This window comes from Schistocerca serialis, chromosome 8 (genome assembly GCF_023864345.2).
Source record: "Schistocerca serialis cubense isolate TAMUIC-IGC-003099 chromosome 8, iqSchSeri2.2, whole genome shotgun sequence".
NCBI classification, from domain to species: domain Eukaryota; kingdom Metazoa; phylum Arthropoda; class Insecta; order Orthoptera; family Acrididae; genus Schistocerca; species Schistocerca serialis.
This window is the reverse complement of record NC_064645.1, coordinates 32,281,721-32,304,373: the sequence shown is the minus strand read 5'-3', so window position 1 is coordinate 32,304,373 and position 22,653 is coordinate 32,281,721. Positions and strand designations below refer to the sequence as shown.

Genomic DNA, 22,653 nt, shown 5'->3' with positions numbered 1-22,653 from the left:
ATCCGTAGATGACAGGAAGTTGTCATCCTGTGGCGATATCAGAATCTAAAATTATCTTCAGTACCATCCACAACTGAAAACTTTTCAATAATCAGAGATCATCACACTGGGTGCTCTGGGCTTCAAAATGATGTCTTCCACAAGAAACCCTGCATTTTCTGGAGCTTCTGCAGTTAGTACTGACTCGATGACAGCATAATTGCAGAGCTAGTCAGTGTAGAGTGCTATCCATTGAATCTTGTTTGCTGACTTCGGGAACCTCTCCAAAAGGTAGAATTCAAATCAGTGTTTGGCACTGTTGCAGGCAGGACTGGCAATAGATGTCCCAGAGGTAACTGCACCTTGTGCTTCTGTCATCAGTATTCCTTACAGTGGCTCACATGTGTCTTAACAGTAGGGAACTGGTCAAATATCCTTTGTATGATTCTCTCTAGAGTCTTCCCGAATCCCAGGTGACCAGATGTTGGAGCACCAGTGAAAACTTAAGGATAGCTGGCCACAGGTAAGCTGAGATGATGAGCAACTATTTCTGCCCCAATGGATCATAGTTCCTCTTATACAATGCTCTGTTAATTAATTGGAATGCTCCTTTGATCTGTTCCTCCTCCTCCAAGGCTTCTATGGTTTTCAGCAGTATTGGATTTACCCTGAGTTCAGCAGTAATGCCATTCAGTGCAGCAATCAATGAGATTTCAGGCTTGCTGTTGTGTTCTCCAAGGGTCTCCCTGAAAGGCAGTCTGTGTCCTTGGGTTTTGATCCACTATTGTACACAACTGTTGTCACACTCTTAAAGCCTCAGTTCTCTCGGATTCTTGAGGCTAGTCAAACAGCAGAGGGCATGATGGTCTATCACCACTGTAAATGGTTTGACAAATAAATACAGCCAGAACTGGTTGATGACCAAAACAACTGCAAGGCACTCTGTCATCAGAGTAACCTGACATCTTTTCAGCACCTTCCTAAACTTGTATTGGAACCGCCCTTATCCAAAATTGTTAGCATCAATGTGAAATTCCATGTCAGCATTCTCATCATACAATGCTAGAACCAGAGAGGTCAGCATCTGCTTAAGGACAGTGAAAGATCTTTCTTGCACCTTGTTCCGGGAAAATTTGATATCTCCCTGCAATAGTTATTGCAAGGGACATGTCTTGGTACAAAAGTCCTTTATTAATCGCTGTTAGTATGAACACATCCCGAGAAAACCTCTCACATCAGGGATGTGCCAAGGGGTCGGGAAATCTCTGGTTGCTCTTATTTTCTCTGGATTTGGATCAACTCCATCACCATTCACCATGATTCAAAAGATTTTAATTCTTGGGTGACAAAAAAGTCTTGTTCTGGATTCAAGAAGAAACCTCCAGTTTGAACACACTTCAACACATTTGTCAGGCAGATTAGATGTTCTTCAAATGTCTTTTAAAAAATAAAAATGTCATCCAGCCATCAAAGACGTCATTCGTTTAAGGTGTCAAAGCAGATTGTCAATCATATGTTTGAAGGTGGTTGGAGCATTTCACAGCTCAAAACGCATAACTTTAAACACACACAGGCCATCAGGAGTTATGGAGGCAGTCTTTCCCCAATCAGCTTCATCAACCTTGATATACCAATAGCCTGTCCGTAGTTGAGAAATACTCTGCTCCTTTCAAGCAATCTTGGGTGTCGTCCATGCAAATTAATGGATAGACATCTTTCTACATTATTTTTTTGAGTCGTCAGCACCTGACGCAGAAACACCATGTGCCACCCTCCATCTTCACAAGGACCACAGTAGAGGAGAAAAGGCTCTCTAATGGTTCAATGGTGTCATCTTGCACCATATTCTCCATTTCTAAACAGATCATCTGTTGTTCAGCCAGCAACATCCTATATGAGCCCTAGCTAATTGGTGGATGATCACCACTGTTGATACTGTGTTTTACAATGCACCTTTCACTCTGTCCTTTTGCCAGTCCTGATTTGAAGGCATCCACAAACTGATGTAGAATGGCTATCACTCGCCAACATTGTTCTTTGGTCAGGTCAGATCACATTGGCAGCTAGATAGTAGCTTCTTCCCTTGTATTTTCTATAGTTATAGCAGAGCACAATTCTTCCACAATAATATTAAGTTGCCCCTACACACTTACCTTTAGGGAGCAGCTATAGCTGCTTGTGATGATTAATGATCCAAAGTTCTCCATTACGAACTGCACCCTTTATGATTGTCACTGGTGTGTAGGTTCCTTTTGCAAGCATGAGCAACTTTTAGCAGTTGATAAAATTTTGACAGCTCAATTGAGCTTCTTGACTGACAACTAGAACTTGTCTCATTGGTGATGGTGGGATAGCAATGTTTCAATGGCAACAATTCCCTACAGCAATCTTTGTTATGTGTGCTTGCTGGAATAGTTTCAATTGTCCAGAGTTCTCACCTTCCACAGTCTAAAACTGCTTGTGATGCCTGCAAGAAGTCACATCCGAGAATAATGTTATGACTGCATTCTGTTAAAACGGCAAATTCAAATGGCAGAGTTCTGCCATTGATAGATAGTCTTGTAATACATGTTCCTGTTTGCTAGAGATATTTCCCATTTGTGACCTTCAGCAAATCACTTTCATATTGCAAAACATAATCTTCTTTAATTGACGACAATAAACAACCAACAGTATAGAGTAGCAAGTCCTCGAGTTGACTAGCACTGGACAGGTTGGCCAACGACGATGATGTCAATGGGATTTCCTGACATCTTGATGGCTGACACATACATGCAATATTTGCTTCTGTGGAGGCCTTACCTCAATGGATGGTCACCTCACTTCATTTTCCTGAAGCTTGTGGCTAGGTGACTGACTTGTGCCTCTGTAAGGCGATAAGTACTGCGTACGGTGTGTTGGGGAGCGACCTTGTCTAGAGTGCGGCAATCAGCTTCAGCCCACAGGTTGACTACAATTGTCAGCAGCTGACTGGCATGAACAGTACCGTTGTTATGGTTGAAGTCTTGCAGCACAATAGCCATCAAATATTCTTCTTTCTCTGCACTAGCATACAACATGCCCACGGCATCCACAATGGAAACACAACAACAAATTGTCCTCCCAAGGTCCGTCCTTCTCTGAGGCATCTACTTGGCATAGGAGTTGGTTGCACCCACATTGGACAGGTGCTGGGTTGTCATTTGATGGCGGTGGTATAAGTCAGTTGAGTCCATTGTTCTTGACATGTTCAGTTGGTGGTGGAGACTTGTACTAAAGATCAATACACCTCTTTTTCAACATTTGTATTACCTCCTGACATACTGGGTCAACAATGAAGGATGCTATCTTTTGTATACTCAGTACATCTGTGGCTGCCATAATGTTCTGTATCTCTTCTCTTACTAACTGGCAACCGAGCGAGGTGGCGCAGTGGTTAGCACCCTGGACTCGCATTCGGGAGGACAATGGTTCAATCCCGTGTCCAGCCATCCTGATTTAAGTTTTCTGTGATTTTCCTAAATCGTTCCAGGAAACGCCGGGATGGTTCCTTTGAAAGGGCATGGCCAACTTCCTTCCCTAATCCAATGAGACCAATGACCTCGCTGTCTGTCTCCTCCCACAAAACAACCCAACCAAACTACCTGGCGTACGAGAGAGGTGAGCGTGTGGTGGTCTTCCACAACTGCCATAGGGATCACATTTGGCAGTCGGTCATATATCTTTCATTCAACTCTTTTTTTTCTGTTAATTTCCTCAATTTGATGGCACCACTTGAAGAATTCCTCTGTTGTGACACCTTTTAGCAGAAGAACTTAGTACATGTCCTGTACAACTCCTTTCATCAAATGTGAGATTTTTTGGCTTCTGTCATGTTAAGATTCATAATGTGGCACACAGCCAAAACATTCTGTATGTTCAAATGTGTCATTTACCCAAGATGCCTGGCCCTGTTCTTCAATTGTTCTACCAGTAAGTGAACTTGCAATTGTCCCCCAAATGTTTTCTTCAGTTCAGCCTGGAATTTGTACCAGTTATTGAGCTTCTCTTCTTTGTACTCAAACCACTGTTGGGTTGTGCCATTCACATAAAAATACACATCTCTTCCAGAAATGATAGTATCTTCCAACACGATATCATTCCACCTCTGCTCACAGCCATTTTATTAGGTCCTGACCAGCTTATCTGGAAAATACTAATTGATGCCTGATGTGCAGCTGATTTACTGATGTTTTGGAATCCAAATGTCTCCTGACTATATGGATCTTAGGAACAGTGTAATGCTTGGGTTCTGGTTCCTGTTCATACAGGAAATTCTTACACTGATGAATTAGAGCCATGGTGATGCAGATGTTTTGAAGTACCCAGCATCTCCACCAAACATCACATATAATCACAATCAAGTATAAATCAGAAGGCAGGGTCATCAATAAAGTTCAATACTTAGTACTGGAAGCACGTTTGCTACTGACACCAACGTACACACTTGGGGAATATTTAAATGGTGTACATAACTTCCCATTATTACTGACAATAATATAAAACTATAATGCCAAAATACAATAACAGATTGTTTTATCTTAACAAAAATGCTACAAATACACTACTGCTGAAATATGGTAATAAATATACGATTAAACATCAATGATTACATATTTAAACGCCGGAATTAGCCACTGGTCCCCCCTTCATTTTTAAACATTGTTAATGCTCTAAAACACTGTTAATATTCTGAAATACTGCAGAACAATTTTTACAGAAAACTTAATTAATTCAATTTTTGAAACTGCATATTTTGCTGTAAATCATACTTTGCATTTAAATGTTTAATAACTGTCTCAGTACAAACAAATCAAATCAATATACACATGCTACTCACCATATAGTGGAGATGCTGAGTGGTAGATAGGCACAATAAAAAGCCTGTCACAAAATAAGCTTTCAGACATTAAGGCTTTCGTCAACTATAGATGACACACACACACACACATGACTGCAGTCTCAGGCAACTGAAATCACACTGCGAGCAGCACCACCAGTGCATGATGAGAGTGGCGAATGGGTGGGTGTAAGGAGGAGGCTGGGGCAGGTACGGGAAGGGATAGTAGGATAGGGGGAGGGATGAGGTGGAGACACAGTAGGACAGCTAGGTGCAGTTAGGAGGCTAGACAGAGGGCAGGGGGTGGGGGTGGGGGGGGGGGCTAGCAGAAAAGGAGAGAAGTAAAAAGACTGGTCAAGCAGGTGGAATAGAGGGCTGTATATTGCAGGAATAGGAATAGGGAAGGGGCTATATGGGGGAGGACAATGACTAATGAAGGTTGAGGCCAGGAGAGTTAAAGGAATGTAGGATATATTCCAGGGAGAGTGCCCACTTGCGCAGTTCAGAAAAGCTGCTGTTGTTGGGAACGATCCATATGGCGCAGGCTGTGAAGCGGTCACTGAAATGAAGAATGTCATGTTGGGCGGCATGCTCAGCAACAGAATGGTCCCCTTGTTTCTTGGCCACAGTTTGTCAGTGGCCAATCATGTGGACAGACAGCTTTTTGGTTGTCATGTCCACATAGACTGCAGCACAGTGATTGCAGCGTAGCTTGTAGATAACATGACTGGTTTCACAGGTAGCTCTGCTTCTGATGAGATAGGTGATGTTTGTGGCCAGACTGGAGTAGGCGGTGTTGGGAGGATGTGTGCGACAGGTCTTGTATCTAGGTCTATTACAGCTATATGAACCATGAGGTAAGGGGCTGCATAGACATAGATGAGGAAATTGTGTAGGTTCAGTGGACGGTGGAATACCACTGTAGGACGGGTGGGAAGGATAGTGGGCAGGACAATTTTCATCTCATGGCATGACAAGACGAAACCCTGGTGGAGAATGTATTTCAGTTGCTCCAGTACTCAGTAGTACTAAGTTACGAGTGGAATGCTCCTCTGTGGTTGAACAGTGGGATTTTGGAAGGTGGTGAGTGACTGAAAAATAAGGTACAGGAGATTTGTTTTTGTACAAGGTTGGGGGAATAATTATGGTCTGCAAAGGCCTCAGAGAAGCCCTCGGTGTACTTAAAGAGGGACTGCTCATCACTGCAAATGTAATCACAATGGGTGGCTAGACTGTATGGAAGGGATTTCTTGATATGGAATGGGTGGCAGCTCTTGAAGTGGAGGTATTGCTGGTGGTTAGTCCACTATGTGATCAAAAGTATCCGGACACCCCCAAAAACATACTGATTTCATATTAGGTGCATCATGCTGACACCTACTGCCAGGTACTCCATATCAGTGACCTCAGTAGTCAATAGATATTGTGCAAGAGCAGAATGGGGCACTCCGCAGAACTCACAGACTTCGAACGTGGTCAGATAATTGGGTGTCACTTGTGTCATAGGTCTGTACGCGAGATTTCCACACTCCTAAACGTGCCTAGATCCACTGTTTCTGATGTGATAGCGAAGTGAAAACGTGAAGGGACACGTACAGCACAAAAGCGTACAGGCCAACCTTGTCTGTTGACCGACAGAGACCGCCGACAGTTGAAGAGGGTCAAAATGTGTAATAGGCAGACATCTATACAGATAATCACACAAGAATTCCAAACTGCTTCAGGATCCACCCCAAGTACTATGACAGTTAGGCAGGAGGTGAGAAAACTTGGATTTCATGGTCAAGCGGCTGCTCATAAGCTCATCATGCCGGTAAATGCCAAACGATGCCTTGCTTGGTGTAAGGAGCATAAACATTGGACAACTGAACAGTGGAGAAATGTTGTGTGGGGTGACAAATCACAGAAGACAATATGCCGATCTAATGTCAGGTTGTGGGTATGGCGAGTGCCCAGTGAACATGATCTACCAGCGTGTGTAGTGCCAACAGTAAAATTCTGAGACAATGTTGTGTTGTGGTCGTGTTTTTCATGGAGGGGGTTGCACCCCTTGTTTTGCATGGCACTATCACAGCATAGGCCTATATTGATATTTCAAGCACCTTCTTGCTTCCCACTGTTGAAGAGCAATTTGGGGATGGCGATTGGATCTTTCAACACAATCAAGCACCTGTTCGTAATGCACGGTGTGTGGTGAAGTGGTTACACACCAAAGACATCCCTGTAATAGACTGACCTGCACAGAGTCGTGAACTGAATCCTACAGAACACCTTTGTGATGTTTTGGCACATTGACTGCATGCCAGACCTCACTGACTGCCATCGATACCTCTCCTCAGTGCATCACTCTGAGAAGAATGGGCTGCCATTCCCCAAGAAAGTTTCCGGTACCTGATTGAACGTATGCCTGCAAGAGTGGAAACTGTCATCAAGGCCAAGGGTGGGCCATCACCATACCAAATTCCAGCATTTTCAGCCAGGTGTTCGGATACTTTTGACACACAGTGTAGATTTGATATGGACAGAGATACTGATGTAGCCATCTTTGAGGTGGAGGTCAACATATAGGATTGTGGCTTATTGGCTTGAGCAGTACCAGGTGAAGCGAATGGGGGAGAAGTAGTTGAGGTTCTGGAAGAATGTGGATGGGGTGTCCTGACCCTCGATCCAGATCGCAAAGAAGTTATCAATGAATCTGAACCAGGTGAGGGGTTTAGGAATCTGGGTGTTTAGGAAGGTTTCCTCTAGATGACCCATGAATAGTTTGGCGTATGATGGTGCCAGACAGGTGCCCTAACTGTAGATTGGATTTGTTTGCAGGTAATGCCTTCAAAGGAGAAGTAATTGTGGGTGAAGATATAGTTAATGATGGTGACTAGGAAGAAGGTTGGTGGTTTTGAATCTGTCAGGCATTGGGCAAGGTAGTATCCAATAGCGCTAAGGTCATGGGCATTAGGTTAGAATGAAGGGAGGTGGCTTCAATAGTGATGAGCAAGGCACCATGTGGTAAAGGGACAGGAACTGTGGAGTTTGGTGGAGGAAATAGTTGGTGTCTTTTATATAGGAGGGTAGGTTCCAGGTAATAGGCTGGACATGTTGGTTTATGAGAGCAGACATTCTCTCAGTGGGGGCACAGTAACCGACCAAAATGGGGTATCCTGGGTGGTTGGGTATATGAACTTACAAAGCATGTCAAAGGTAAGAGTGTGGGGAGTGGTAGGTGTGAGGAGATAGAGGACTCTGGGGAGAGGTGTGGGATGGGCCTAAGGATTTGAGGAGAGACTGAAGATCATGCTGGATTTCTGGAATGACATTACTGTGACAAGGTTTGTAGGTAGATGTATCTAACAGCTGGCAGAGTCCTTCTGCCAGGTAATCCATGCGGTTCAAAACAAAAGTGGTGGAGCCTTTGTCTGCAAGTAGAATTATAAGGTCGGGATCAGTTTTTAGAAGATGGATTGCAGTTCTTTCTGTGGATGTAAGGTTAACTTGCATGTTAAGGGGTTTGGGGAATGATGGTGAGGCAAGAAATTCTGGAAAGTTAACAGGGGCTGATTTGGAGGCAGTGGGGGTGGATCACAGTTGGATGCAGGAGTGAACTGATTCAGGCAGGGTTCAACTTTGGTCTCTGGTTGAGTCTTACGGGTAATGTAGTCAGCAAAAAAGTGTTTCCACTGTATGCACTAGGAGAAGGAGAGAAGGTCTTTAACCAGCCCAGCATGACTGAATTTGGGAGTGGGGCAAAAGGTGATGCCTTTCAAAAGGACAGATGTTACTGCAGGGCTAAGGCTTTAGGAGGAAAGGTTCATGATTTTGTTTTGGGTCTGTTTAGGTTTTGGATTCTGTGTGGTAGTGGGAGTTTTTGAGAGTGGGGTAAATGTAGCAGGTCTGCGAGACAGAGTTTGTCAGTTATGAGGGAACGGGAGGGGGGGTGGAGGTTGTTGTAGAGGTAGTGGACAATGGTACTCCTTGGCGGGGGTAGGAAGTGAGCAGGGTGTCCCACCATCTCCCAAGGCGTCACAGTCTGGCCACAGAGGAGCATTCCTCTTGTAACTCAGTACCACCTGGATTAGAGCAACTGAATTACATCTTTGCCAGGGTTTCGACTACCTGTCAGCGTGCCATGAGATAAGAAATATCCTGCCCACTAACCTCCCCACCCCTCCGAGAGTGGTATTCCACTGTCCACTGAACATACACAATATATTTTTCCATCCCTACACAATACCTGCACCCAAACCGTTACCTCAAGGCTCATATCCCAGTAATAGACCAAAATATAACACCTGTTTCATACATCCTCCTACCACCACCTACTCCACTCTCGTCAGAAACATCACCTATCCCGTCAAAGGCAGGAATACCTGTGAAACCAGTCATGTGATCTACAAGCTAAGCTGCAACCACTGTGCTGCTTTCTATCTGAGCATGACAACCAACAGTCTGTCCGCATGAATGGCCAACTTTTCTGAACTGTGCAGGTGGGAACTCTCCCTGCAGTATATCCTACATTCCCGTAACCCTCCTGGCCTCAGCCTCCATTAGTCATTGTCCTCACTCATCTTTCCCCTTCCCCCATTCCCATTACAGTGCTACACAGCCCTCTATTCCACCAACGCACCCAGTCTTTTTTACTTATTTTCCGATAGCGGCCCCTCCCCCTCCCCTCTCCCACTTTTCCCCCACCCTACGCCTACCCTCTCAACTGCACCTAGCTGCCCTGCCCTCTCTCTACCTCGTCCTTGCACTCTGCCTGGCAGCACTTAACCACTCACCCACCCCTACCCTGCAATCCCTCCTCCTCCCTGCCCCAGCCTCCTCCTTACGCCACCCAGTTGCGCTGCTGGTGCTATTTATAGTGTGGCTTCAGCTGCCGAGAGAGAGAGAGAGAGAGAGAGAGAGAGAGAGAGAGTCGAGAGAGTGTGTGTGTGTGTGTGTGTGTGTGTGTGTGTGTGTGTGTGTGTGTGTGTGTGTGTTTGTGTGTGTGTGTGTGTGTGTGTGTGTGACATCTAGTTTTGACAAAGGCCTTGTTGGCCGAAAGCTTCTTTTCTGACAAAACATTCATTTTCTTAAAACGCATTTTTTTGTGTTTCATTCAGTATTTTTTTAAATGGGTGGTCTACTTATTTTTCAAGACTAAACAAATCTCAGATCAGGTACCTCAATGACATTTCTTTAACTTAGTCCATCAGTCCAAAAAGTTTCGAGATTGGACTAATAAAAAATTAGAGAAAAGTTAAGGTGGTGGTCTTAACATTTAAGGTGCTCTACTGGCTCCACCTCCCCCCCCCCTCCCCCTTTTTTGAATACAATGCCCAGAACTTTCATACACTCATGTGCAGCTATAACAAAAGCCCTTCCTTGAGATGTTGTTCAACCTTGTCACATTTGCTTGAACGTCAATTATGTGGTGAAAGTGTTGACCTTTTATGTTGATTTCTGCACTCTGTCATTTTGTGGTAGGTCATATTGATAACAAGAAGTATTGTCAACTGTGATATTTCTCACAGAAGAATTGTTCACATTTTAAATTTCAATCCCATAGCGGTGTGCATCCATATGTCGTCATTTTTGTTTGGGAATCAATGTGTGCGGGCAAACTTCGAACGCACTTCTCTAATCTTCAAAAGTCATGTGATTTAGACATGTTGCTCTATTTTGATTTGGAGCACAACATCGACACACTAAGGCCACATGTCCACTACTTAAAACCGCCTGCTCAAAACTTGTTGGACGCACATCTGTTGTTTACAGTTGTTAGTTCAAGTTGCAACTGTAGTTACTGCACAGACATTACTTATTCACTGGGAATTAAATCAGTCTTGGAATTTTTTGGATGGACGATGCTTGACTAAATGGTAAGGTGCAAAGTAGGTAATTTTTATCTATGCTACACTATAGTTGATGTTTATGGGCCTAATAGAAAAGCAAACATTACTAAAAGTCACTTTTTTGCTAAATGACATATATTAAACTTGAAGGACACACTTTGCTGTTCATTCTATTAGTTCTGGCTTAGGAGTATTAACAACCAAATTGATATCATCTATATAAAGCATGTTGCATGAACAGTGTGTGCAAATAAAACTGATATGAACAGAACCTTCATACTTACTCACTGTCTCAATTAATTTCTGCAAAAAGGCTATTTTGCTTTCCTTGTCCTTTATATTTTCATGATTAAGTTCATTCGGAGAGAAAACTCCATTCATGAACCCAGTTTCTCGAATGACCTTAAACAAAAATAGATAACATTTGTAATAGTCTCAGTGAAAACAGCAGTGAACTGTGCTGAGATAGAAAAGAAAAACCAAAGTGCCTCAAGCAGGCTGACAGGAACAAAATTAAAACTTTGCAACAACAGCTTGTTCTACAAGAATATTTATACAAATTATTCATTAGGAGAAATCCAGTTTATATTGAAATATGACCAAAAATTATGATCACAGATGCACCTTTGTAGAGGCAAAGTGAAGTGCAAAAAAACTGAGGAATGAAAATACAGGACATACAGTAGCTGAAGAATTGGGGTGATGAGTTCCATGAAGGGGGTTTCTGTACATCCCATTGTAAAGGAGAACATTGAGGGCTGTAAAACTTCAAAATTAATGTCATGGAGAAAAAAGATCAAGAGAAGAAAACAATAAACAGTATGTTTGTTGTGAAAGCTGTAACAGTTTCATACTGAGGGTGGAACTGCAATCGCAATACGTAGTGCCTAAAAATACTACTATGAAGCCAAGAGCGATCAGTCCCCAGTCGTGGAGGTTAATGTACCAAAGAAAGAGGTGAAATCACATATTCCATTGAATAACATGTGTTTGTGGTAGTGGAATATCATAGGTTAGAACACAGTATTATGGCAATACGGTGCAATATTAATACACAATTTGATGTTCTAAAAGGACCCAAGGCATTCAAAAGCTCTTTGCCAAATTCAAATGGAAATGTAGCGCGGCTGATCTAGCTGAGAATATTGACCCCATGCCAATTGTAGTTACTCCTGAAAATGTTTCTACAGTATCTGGACTTACTCAGCAACATATGAGAAAATCCGTCTGAAGAATTCCGGCAGAGACTGATTTGAAGTGTTCCAGCATACATACAATAGTGAGAAATGGTCTACACATTTCTATTCAAAACCTAATGTCACTATATCATACCTGTAGCTGCTGGGTGACAAAGACCTGACTTTGAAACAACGTTCTCACAATTACAGATAACGAAAAATTTTATGTTGGCCACATCTGGTTCACAAATGAAGCATATGTCCAGTGTATAGGACTACACCAAATTTACAGGCACAGGTGTGAATTGGCTGCCACATTCACATGATCTGACTCCTTTTGGCTACTTTTTGTAGGTTACATTGAAAGACACAACCTACTGGGACCATCCCACCATGCTGGATGAGCTCAAGTCATCGGGATGTGCGATGACTGAATTCATTTCCACCGAGACACAAGATGTGACATCAAATTTCACTGTTCATTTGCACCGTGCCCCTACTGTGAGTGATGAACATTTTAAAAAAGATTGTGATGTGATTGCAAAGACTGCCTATTTATGCACACTGACATGGTGGACAGAGTACAGCACCATCTGTTACCAGCTTTTGTATAAAATTCTTTGTTGCACTCTTCCAATGATCTGTGCATCACTGTTATTTAATTTAAAAATCAGGGAGAATTATTGCCTACCTCAATAGTTGTTTCTATTTTACTTTTGGCCTAAATTTTTGACTCCCAAAAACAAACATTCAATCATAATATTTTTTCTATTAATATTTCCATCAATTTAGCTCATCTTGTTACCGATTCAGTGACTGTTAAGTAGATATTTAAGTTTTGTCATAAACAGTGTTATTACATTACTTTCGTATTCCATTCTCACTAGAAAGTTCATTTTTATGAGGGAGCTGTATGATTCAATAAATGTAATAAATGCATTGACATGTAAAACATTTCTCTACTGGAAACGTGGTAGTTTTTTTCATATTATCAGCTTTTTCATACATATAACAAGGTATTTATTTAAAGCCAAAAGTGGCTAAATTGAGTAGCTTCACTAACATCACAAACACAACACTAAGATTACAGGTAATACATAGCAATTCAAGTCAAATAAAGTTAAGAAACTTCTGTGTAGTACAAAGTTTAAGATGTACACATGGGCAGTCCAAAAGTGATACTTATCCTATGTATTCCTTAACATGGCAAAATGAAGAGGTCAGAATGAGAAGGAAACCAACAATGAAAATCCCACTGATATATCTCAATACTGATGACATCATCATCATCATCATCATCCTAACAGCTACATGACAAGTGTATGTCTCTAGAGCAGCCCTCTGACACTTATTTCCATCTGATCAGCCCTGAGATCTGAATAGACAATCCTAAAATACTAGCATTCATTTAAAAGCAAGACATTTGAATCCATAAGACTTCTTATATTGCTTACTCCATGTACGGGTGATCAAAAAGTCAGTAAACCACGGAATAATGTAGATAGAGAGGTAAAAATTGACACACATGCTTGGAATGACATGGGGTTTTATTAGAACAAAAAAAAAAAAACAAAGTTCACAAAAAGTCAGTAAACCACGGAATAATGTAGATAGAGAGGTAAAAATTGACACACATGCTTGGAATGACATGGGGTTTTATTAGAACAAAAAAAAAAACAAAGTTCACAAAATGTCCGACAGATGCGCGTCTTTTCCTGCTGATCGTGTGCTCAGCCGCCACTTTCATCATGCTTGGCCTCCCAGGTCCCCAGACCTCAGTCCGTGCAATTATTGGCTTTGGGGTTACCTGAAGTCGCAAGTGTATCGTGATCGACCGACATCTCTAGGGATGCTGAAAGACGACATCCAATGCCAATGCCTCACCATAGCTCCGGACATACTTTACAGTGCTATTCACAACATTATTCCTTGACTACAGCTATTGTTGAGGAATGATGGTGGACATATTGAGCATTTCCTGTAAAGAACATCATCTTTGCTTTGTCTTACTTTGTTATGCTAATTATTGCTATTCTGATCAGATGAAGCGCCATCTGTCTGACATTTTTTGAACTTTTGTAATTTTTTGGTTCTGATAAAACCCCATGTCATTCCAAGCAAGTGTGTCAACTAGTACTCTCTACCTACATTATTCTGTGATTTATTCAGTTTTCAAATTTATACTGACTTTTTGATCACCCGGTATTTATATTAATCATACGCAAATATAAACAAATCCTTTCTGCATTATATAAGGTGGGCCCTATGAAGCAGCAGTTTTATTTCCCTAATAACAACAGTAAACATAAGTGTCAATGTTTTTATGTAATAAAGTGCCATTAGCATATTACAACCAGTGACATTTATTATTCACCTATTAAATGTTCCCTACAAATTTTACTAGAGCCTTCAAATCTTCCACAGAGATTAAACACCATTGCTTGAACCATTCTGGGCAATATAGCTGGATTTCTCTCACAAACTGCAGTCTTCAGCTGCATAATGTTCTGAGGTTTGTTAATGTGATATGCAACATAAGATAGCCCCACAGGAATAAGTCAGATATGCTTAAACTGGGTAAATGTGGAGAACATGCTATATACCCTCCTCTAGAGATCATGAGCCCTTGAAACAATTTATGAACCCCACTCATATATATCCTAGTAATACATACAGCCTCACCATCTTGCTGAAACCTTGTTGTCCAGCAAGAGATTCCACCGTACCACAGCTCTAGAGTGAGGAAATTCTGTAACCTCTCCGATATCTGACAAGTATTAACAGTGTGTGTGTGTGTGTGTGTGTGTGTGTGTGTGTGTGTGTGTGTGTGTGTCTCTCTTCTACTGAAGGCTGGAGCCGAAAGCTACATGTGAGTGACTTAATTGTGCCTGTCTGCAACCGGACATTTCTTCTTTATGGTAAGTACGAATCTGTCTTTCCTTACATTGTTGCAAATATTAACAGTTATAACTCTCCCAGCCTCATTACATATATATGGGCCAATTATTTCAAAGTAGGATACAGTGTAACCAGACGCTGATATGTGGAGTGTGAAGAAACATATTTGCAACTGCTGAGTGAATCAGTGACAAAACTTCGTGTTTTTACCGAAAACAATACACATGTAAGAACTTTGTTACTCGGTGTTATCATACAGTCTCACAAAACACAGTGTGATTGGTTTTGTTGGTAATTGAGTTCTTGCACTATAAGCATTTTAACATATGAAAGTTCCTTTACCTCATTCTGCAAACATTGCTGCACATTAACTGAAAGGTGGATATTAGCTAGACTTTGTACACTCTTCATGGGAGCATGTTATATCTTCTTGCAAGTAAATACAACTTTTGAAAGTTTGAAATCCACAGGATTATCATACTGAAGTTAGCGATACACCAAGATTTGTGATACTGAAATGGCACCAGAATAATCTCTATCTCTGAAGAAGAGTGTTATATATTTTTTAATACTTCTGCTATAAATTTAACTTTTATATTGTTCACCGCTCTATCATTACCAGAAAACACATTCCATCTAAAAGCACACAATGTGTGCACACTGTGCCAAAGTAGCTGTGTCAGCAATCTGAAGGTCGACTGCCTAGGGTCCAATCTGCAGTTTCTGGTTTCAGAGAAGGGACTGAACATCTGTATCTTGACAATTGTGATAACTGTGACAAACTTCCCCTAAGTGTTGTCCTTGTGCTGGAGTCACTAACCATGTCCCACTGCCATGTACACCTGCTAGTTAGCAGACACAGTTCCTTCCTCTGCACCAACTTTACATAGGTGCACTTCCTATCCATGCTGCACATACATTGAATGCAAGCCTACCCCCAATTTATGATCTTCTATCAGCCTACAACTGATTATTTCACCTTTATGGGGTTGCCATTCATTCAGATTAACAGATCTGGACATGACTACCAGGTTCAGGCAGTCTTTTAGTGAGTCACTTAAGAGAGGATATTCCACAGTTTAGAAACAGTCAGTCTCTCACGGGTTCGAATTCATAAACGATATTGGCAGCATATGGACTCTAGCTGTCCTGCTTCATAGTATGTAACAACTGATTTTCACATTAATGTATGAAATGGGTTTAAAAGTTGCATACACCCAAATTTACATCGAGGTCTACCACACTGATGCCTGTCTCTAAAATTCAGTACAATTCAAATGCACCACCAAATAGTAGTGGTTATATAAGATAAACTGAACTGAAAAAGAGGACGAGCAGTAATTTCTGCATTTCTAGAGAGTTGCTTCCACAATTTTTTTGCACGCTAGCTTCCTCCCATGCAAAATGGCTAAGCAGGGATGGCTAGAGGACAAATTTATTTATTTATTTATTTTGTTTATTAATTTGTTTTGATCCAACATCAACTGATTACAAAAAAGGTTTTTTTTTTGTTCCAGTCTTCTGGATAAGTCAGAGCCTTACTTACTACAGTTACATATTATTGGCTGGCACTTTTATCTACGCAACTTTTTCTAAATTTAGTTGAGAGAACAGAGTTACATATATGGACTATACATTTAAAAATTGTTATTGCCATACTTAGATTAAGGAATCTACAGTTTTTGACACAGTATTCATATCTTACATTAAAATATTTACAGTTTGTGACACAGTCTAAGATCTGAGATTACATATATTTTTAGATAGATGGTCTTCCATCATACAAGTGTACTAAATCTAGAAACTCATCTACTGAATATACAGGATTGTTTAGGAGCCATAATTTTAATTTTGTTTTTTAGTTTTGTAATGGGCAATTTGGAGATATTAGGATGGAAGCAATTCAGTAGTTTTATGTCTGCATAGTGAGGGCTTTTATCATAAAGTGCTGTTCTATGGGAGATGATGTGGGGTCTCTCTCTACCTCTAGTGTTGTGATTGTGTATTTCTTTATTAAGTGTTTTGTTACTGTTTACTGCCATAATGATTATCTTCAGCACATATAGGTTATGAACAGTTAGTATTTTAAATTCTTTATACAAATTTCTGCAGGACTCCCTGGCACATTTCTTTCCCATAATTCTAAGTGCCTTCTTTTGTAAGATAAGTACACTTTTCATATTACCTATACTGCTGGATCTCCATACCTCTATCCCATAGCTTAGATGGGATTCAAATAGAGCAAAATATATTTGCCTCAGAGTGGTGGTGTTACAAAAAGGTGTCAGTTTTCTTAGGACATATATGGTAGTACATAGTTTTTTGCAAATATCATTCACACGATCAGACCAGTTTAACTCCGCATCAACTGTCAGGCCAAGAAATTTGGTCGAGTATTGTTTTTTAATGTATTCGTCACCCATTAAGATTTGGTTTTCATGAGTTTTTTGCATCCCAAGATCAAATTCAATATAGGCAGATTTATTTGTGTTTAATTTTAGTTTGTTTTCATTAAAATATTGCAGAATTAAGCCTGCTGCAGTATTGGATTCCACTTTGAGCTGCGAATAGCTTGGATTGCAGCATATTAATGTGGTGTTGTCTGCATATAATATAGCTGTTGCATAGTTTGTTATGGACTGAATATCATTAACAAAAATAATAAAAATAATAAAAAAAAGTGGTCCTAATATTGACCCCTCTGGAATACCAAAATTTATGTCAGTGGTGTTTGATTTGTATGCTCCCTCTGTAATTCTAATAGACACAAACTGCTTCCTCTTTATCAAGTAGGACCTCATCAGATTATGGGCTGTGCCTCGAATGCCATAGTTCCACAGTTTGTCCAGCAATATGGTCGTATCAACACAGTCAAATGCTTTTTGTAAGGCCATAAAGATGGCACATACATGTTCTTTATTATCTATTGCTTGAGTGACACCTTTGATTAAGTTGGATGCTGCTGTAATGGTGGACGACCCCTTGACAAACCCATACTGCCCCTTCGAAATCACTTTTTTGCATACCAGGAAGTTCCAGATTCTTATGTATATTACTTTCCCAAAGATTTTGGATGTAAGGATGTAAGGGGTTATCTCACTAGGGGTAAGATAGATACTGCCTACAGGAAATTAAAGAGACCTTTGGAGAAAAGAGAACCACTTGTATGAATATCAAGAGCTCAGATGGAAACCCAGTTCTAAGCAAAGAAGGGATAGCAGAAAGGTGGAAGGACTATATAGAGGATCTATACAAGGGCGACGTACTTGAGGACAATGTTATGGAAATGGAAGACGTTGCAGATGAAGATGAAATGGGAGATATGATACTGTGTGAAGAGTTCGACAGAGCACTGAAAGACCTGAGTCGAAAGAAATAAGCCCCCGGGAGTAGACAACATTCCATTAGAACTACTGATGGCCTTGGGAGAGCCAGTCCTGACAAAACTCTACCATCTGGTGAGCAAGATGTATGAGACATGTGAAATACCCTCAGACTTCAAGAAGAATATAATAATTCCAATCCCAAAGAAAGCAGGTGTTGACAGATGTGAAAATTACCGAACTATCAGTTTAATAAATCACGGCTGCAAAATACTAACGCAAATTCTTTACAGACGAATGGAAAAACTAGTAGAAGCCGACCTTGGGGAAGATCAGTTTGGATTCCAAAGAAATATTGGAACACGTGAGGCAATACTGACCTTATGACTTATCTTAGAAGAAAGATTAAGGAAAGGCAAACCTACGTTTCTAGCTTTTGTAGACTTAGAGAAAGCTTTTGACAATATTGACTGGAATACTCTCTTTCAAATTCTGAAGGTGGGAGGGGTAAAATACAGGGAGCAAAAGGCTATTTACAATTTGTACAGAAACCAGATGGCAGTTATAAGAGTCGAGGAGCATGAAAGGGAAGCAGTGGTTGGGAAGGGAGTGAGACAGGGTTGTAGCTTCTTCTCAATGTTATTCAATCTGTATATTGAGCAAGCAGTAAAGGAAACAAAAGAAAAAATCAGAATAGGTATTAAAATCCATGGAGAAGAAATAAAAACTTTGAGGTTTGCCGATGACACTGTAATTATATCAGAGAGAGCAAAGGACTTGGAAGAGCAATTGAACGGAATGGACAGTGTCTTGAAAGGAGGCTATAAGATGAACATCAATGAAAGCAAAACGAGGATAATGGAATTTAGTCGAATAAAGTCGCGTGATGCTGAGGGAATTACACTCCTGGAAATTGAAATAAGAACACCGTGAATTCATTGTCCCAGGAAGGGGAAACTTTATTGACACATCCCTGGGGTCAGATACATCACATGATCACACTGACAGAACCACAGGCACATAGACACAGGCAACAGAGCATGCACAATGTTGGTATTAGTACAGTGTATATCCACCTTTCGCAGCAATGCAGGCTGCTATTCTCCCATGGAGACGATCGTAGAGATGCTGGATGTAGTCCTGTGGAACGGCTTGCCATGCCATTTCCACCTGGCGCCTCAGTTGGACCAGCGTTCGTGCTGGACGTGCAGACCGCGTGAGACGACGCTTCATCCAGCCCCAAACATGCTCAATGGGGGACAGATCCGGAGATCTTGCAGGCCAGGGTAGTTGACTTACACCTTCTAGAGCACGTTGGGTGGCACGGGATACATGCGGATGTACATTGTCCTGTTGGAACAGCAAGTTCCCTTGCCAGTCTAGGAATGGTAGAACGATGGGTTCGATGACGGTTTGGATGTACCGTGCACTATTCAGTGTCCCCTCGACGATCACCAGTGGTGTACGGCCAGTGTAGGAGATCGCTCCTCACACCATGATGCCGGATGTTGGCCCTGTGTGCCTCGGTCGTATGCAGTCCTGATTGTGGCACTCACCTGCACAGCGCCAAACACGCATATGACCATCATTGGCACCAAGGCAGAAGCGACTCTCATCGCTGAAGACGACACGTCTCCATTCGTCCCTCCATTCACGCCTGTCGCGACACCACTGGAGGCGGGCTGCACGATGTTGGGGCGTGAGCGGAAGACAGCCTAACGGTGTGCGGGACCGTAGCCCAGCTTCATGGAGACGGTTGCGAATGGTCCTCGCCGATACCCCAGGAGTAACAGTGTCCCTAATTTGCTGGGAAGTGGCGGTGCGGTCCCCTACGGCACTGCGTAGGATCCTACGGTCTTGGCGTGCATCCGTGCGTCGCTGCGGTCCGGTCCCAGGTCGACGGGCACGTGCACCTTCCGCCGACCACTGGCAACAACATCGATGTACAGTGGAGACCTCACGCCCCACGTGTTGAGCAATTTGGCGGTACGTCCACCTGGCCTCCCGCATGCCCACTATACGCCCTCGCTCAAAGTCCGTCAACTGCACATACGGTTCACGTCCACGCTGTCGCGGCATGCTACCAGTGTTAAAGACTGCGATAGAGCTCCGTATGCCACGGCAAACTGGCTGACACTGACGGCGGCGGTGCACAAATGCTGCGCAGCTAGCGCCATTCGACGGCCAACACCGCAGTTCCTGGTGTGTCCGCTGTGCCGTGTGTGTGATCATTGCTTGTACAGCCCTCTCGCAGTGTCCGGAGCAAGTATGGTGGGTCTGACACACCGGTGTCAATGTGTTCTTTTTTCCATTTCCAGGAGTGTAGATTAGGAAATGAGACACTTAAAGTAGTAAAGGAGTTTTGCTATTTGTGGAGCAAAATAACTGATGATGGTCGAAGTAGAGAACATATAAAATGTAGACTTGCAATGGCAAGGAAAGCGTTTCTGAAGAAGAGAAATTTGTTAACATCGAGTATAGATTTAAGTGCTAGGAAGTCGTTTCTGAAAGTATTTGTATGGAGTGTAGCCATGTATGGAAGTGAAACATGGATGATAAAAAGTTTGGACAAGAAGAGAATAGAAGCTTTTGAAATGTGGTGCTACAGAAGAATGCTGAAGATTAGATGGGTAGATCACATAACTAATGATGAAGTATTGAATAGAATTGGGGAAAAGAGGAGTTTGTGGCACAACTTGACAAAAAGAAGGGGCCATTTAGTAGGACATGTTCTGAGGCATCAAGGGATCACAAATTTAGCATTGGAGGGCAGTGTGGAGGGTAAAAATCGTAGAGGGAGACCAAGAGATGAATACACTAAGCAGATTCAGAAGGATGTAGGTTGCAGTAAGTACCGGGAGATGAAGAAGCTTGCACAGGATAGAGTAGCATGGAGAGCTGCATCAAACCAGTCTCAGGACTGAAGACCACAACAAAAACAATAACAACAACAACAAAAACAACAACAGCTTCCTCCCCATCAGGACAAAGAGTGGTTATTAAATTTCTTTGCTCAGAAGGGGAGCATTACTCACAAACTTACCACAAGACGGATGAGGTGAACTGAGCACAGTGTACAATATCCCAATGATGTCGGCATTATGAGGGATGTGTGGCCAAGACCATCCTCAAGCTCTTTCAAAAAATATCTCCCCATGTGACTTGCAGATCTTTAGCACTTTAAAACAATCTCTGAAACATCAGAAGTTGACCTGTGACCAGAAAGTGCAGGAAACTGTGGAAAACTGGATCCATCAGCACCTCAGCAATTTCCATAATGAAGCCACCCACTCCCTTCCTATGTGCTAGAATCAGTGTACCAATAACAATGGCAATTATGTATAGTGGTACAGCCCCACATGAAATGTAATTATAATACTATTACTAAAATTTCATTACACGCAATTATAGTTCCCTTTTCATGTGGGCCATATACTTTGAAAGCTGCTACCTTCTCTAAAGCCTTGATGTTCAGATAAATTTTGTGTTTTGATTAAATATAAACACACAGCAAGTTTCACAACTGCCTTCACTTCTTGCAATTACCCAATAGCTGGCTGACAAATGGGGCCTTGTATCATCATGACCAGCTCTATACAGTTCACTCATTGCAAAAACAACAAAAAAATGGGTGTAAGAACCTCATTTGTCTCCATAAAATTTCATTGGCCTGTATACCACATTGCACACCCCACGCGCCATTGTCGATGTTTTCTTTTGGCTATGTATTAAGCAAGCGACAAAGTATATGTCATTTAATAAGTATCGGAACACTATGTGGGGAAAAAGCTGCAATATAAACATGCCCATACCAAAAATAGATATGTGCAAAATGATAGGTGAGCATATATCTGTATTCTAATGTTTCCTTAAGCTCACACACACACACACACACACAAACACACACACACACACACACACACACACACACACACACTTTTGCATATTTTTTTACAATATATCTTCTGGAAAAGGAGGCAGCTTCTTTCATTTCTAAATTGCTCATTCTGAAATCTGGATACACCGTAGCCAGCAGTCTTTGGATATAACACCGAGATAATTTATCACTGTATTATACTGTACTGCATTCTTTATCACAGAGGTGGCAGCACATCCTTTTCTTTCTGAAAGAATAGGTGTATATCACTCTGTTCAAAGGAGAGTTAATATATCCATCAATTTAGACTGTTACAGTAGTAATTGTAGCGAGAGACTGTAGAGGCGTGAACTTACGACGCATGAGTTGCTGTTAGTGAAAGTATCTGCCAGCCATACACCTCAACATAATACTCATTATCTGCACCTTCTTACAGTTCCAGTACTTAAATACTAGTATAACTAGCAACTGTGACAGGGCAGAGCCAGGTACAGATAACTTAAGTGGACAAAATACATAAAACATATTCTAAAAATTTTCTGTTACATTAATTACCCAGGCCAACAATGGAAAAAACTTTTTTGCTGAAAATACCTTGTTCTTATGTTTTTTAGGGTGGGAAATCAAAATATGATACTTAAAAAACTGTATCACACACCATTTCTTCATATTTTACAGTTAAATTTATTAAATTGGGCGAATTTTTAAA

General features: G+C 41.6%; 1 protein-coding gene across 5 annotated transcripts in view; it reads right to left on the bottom strand.

Annotated features, from left to right (window-relative positions):
* Positions 1-22,653, bottom strand: part of LOC126416158 (TRAF3-interacting protein 1) — a 252,874-nt gene that overhangs the window by 158,301 nt on the left and 71,920 nt on the right. For 4 of the 5 annotated variants that reach the window (XM_050083716.1, XM_050083713.1, XM_050083714.1 and 1 more), the window contains one exon: positions 10,953-11,070. The exons of the other annotated variant lie outside the window; for it this stretch is intronic. In XM_050083716.1, coding sequence (XP_049939673.1) covers positions 10,953-11,049 — 97 coding nt within the window. In that variant the 5' untranslated portion in view covers positions 11,050-11,070. The remainder of the gene's footprint in view (positions 1-10,952; positions 11,071-22,653) is intronic. 5 annotated transcript variants of the gene reach the window in all.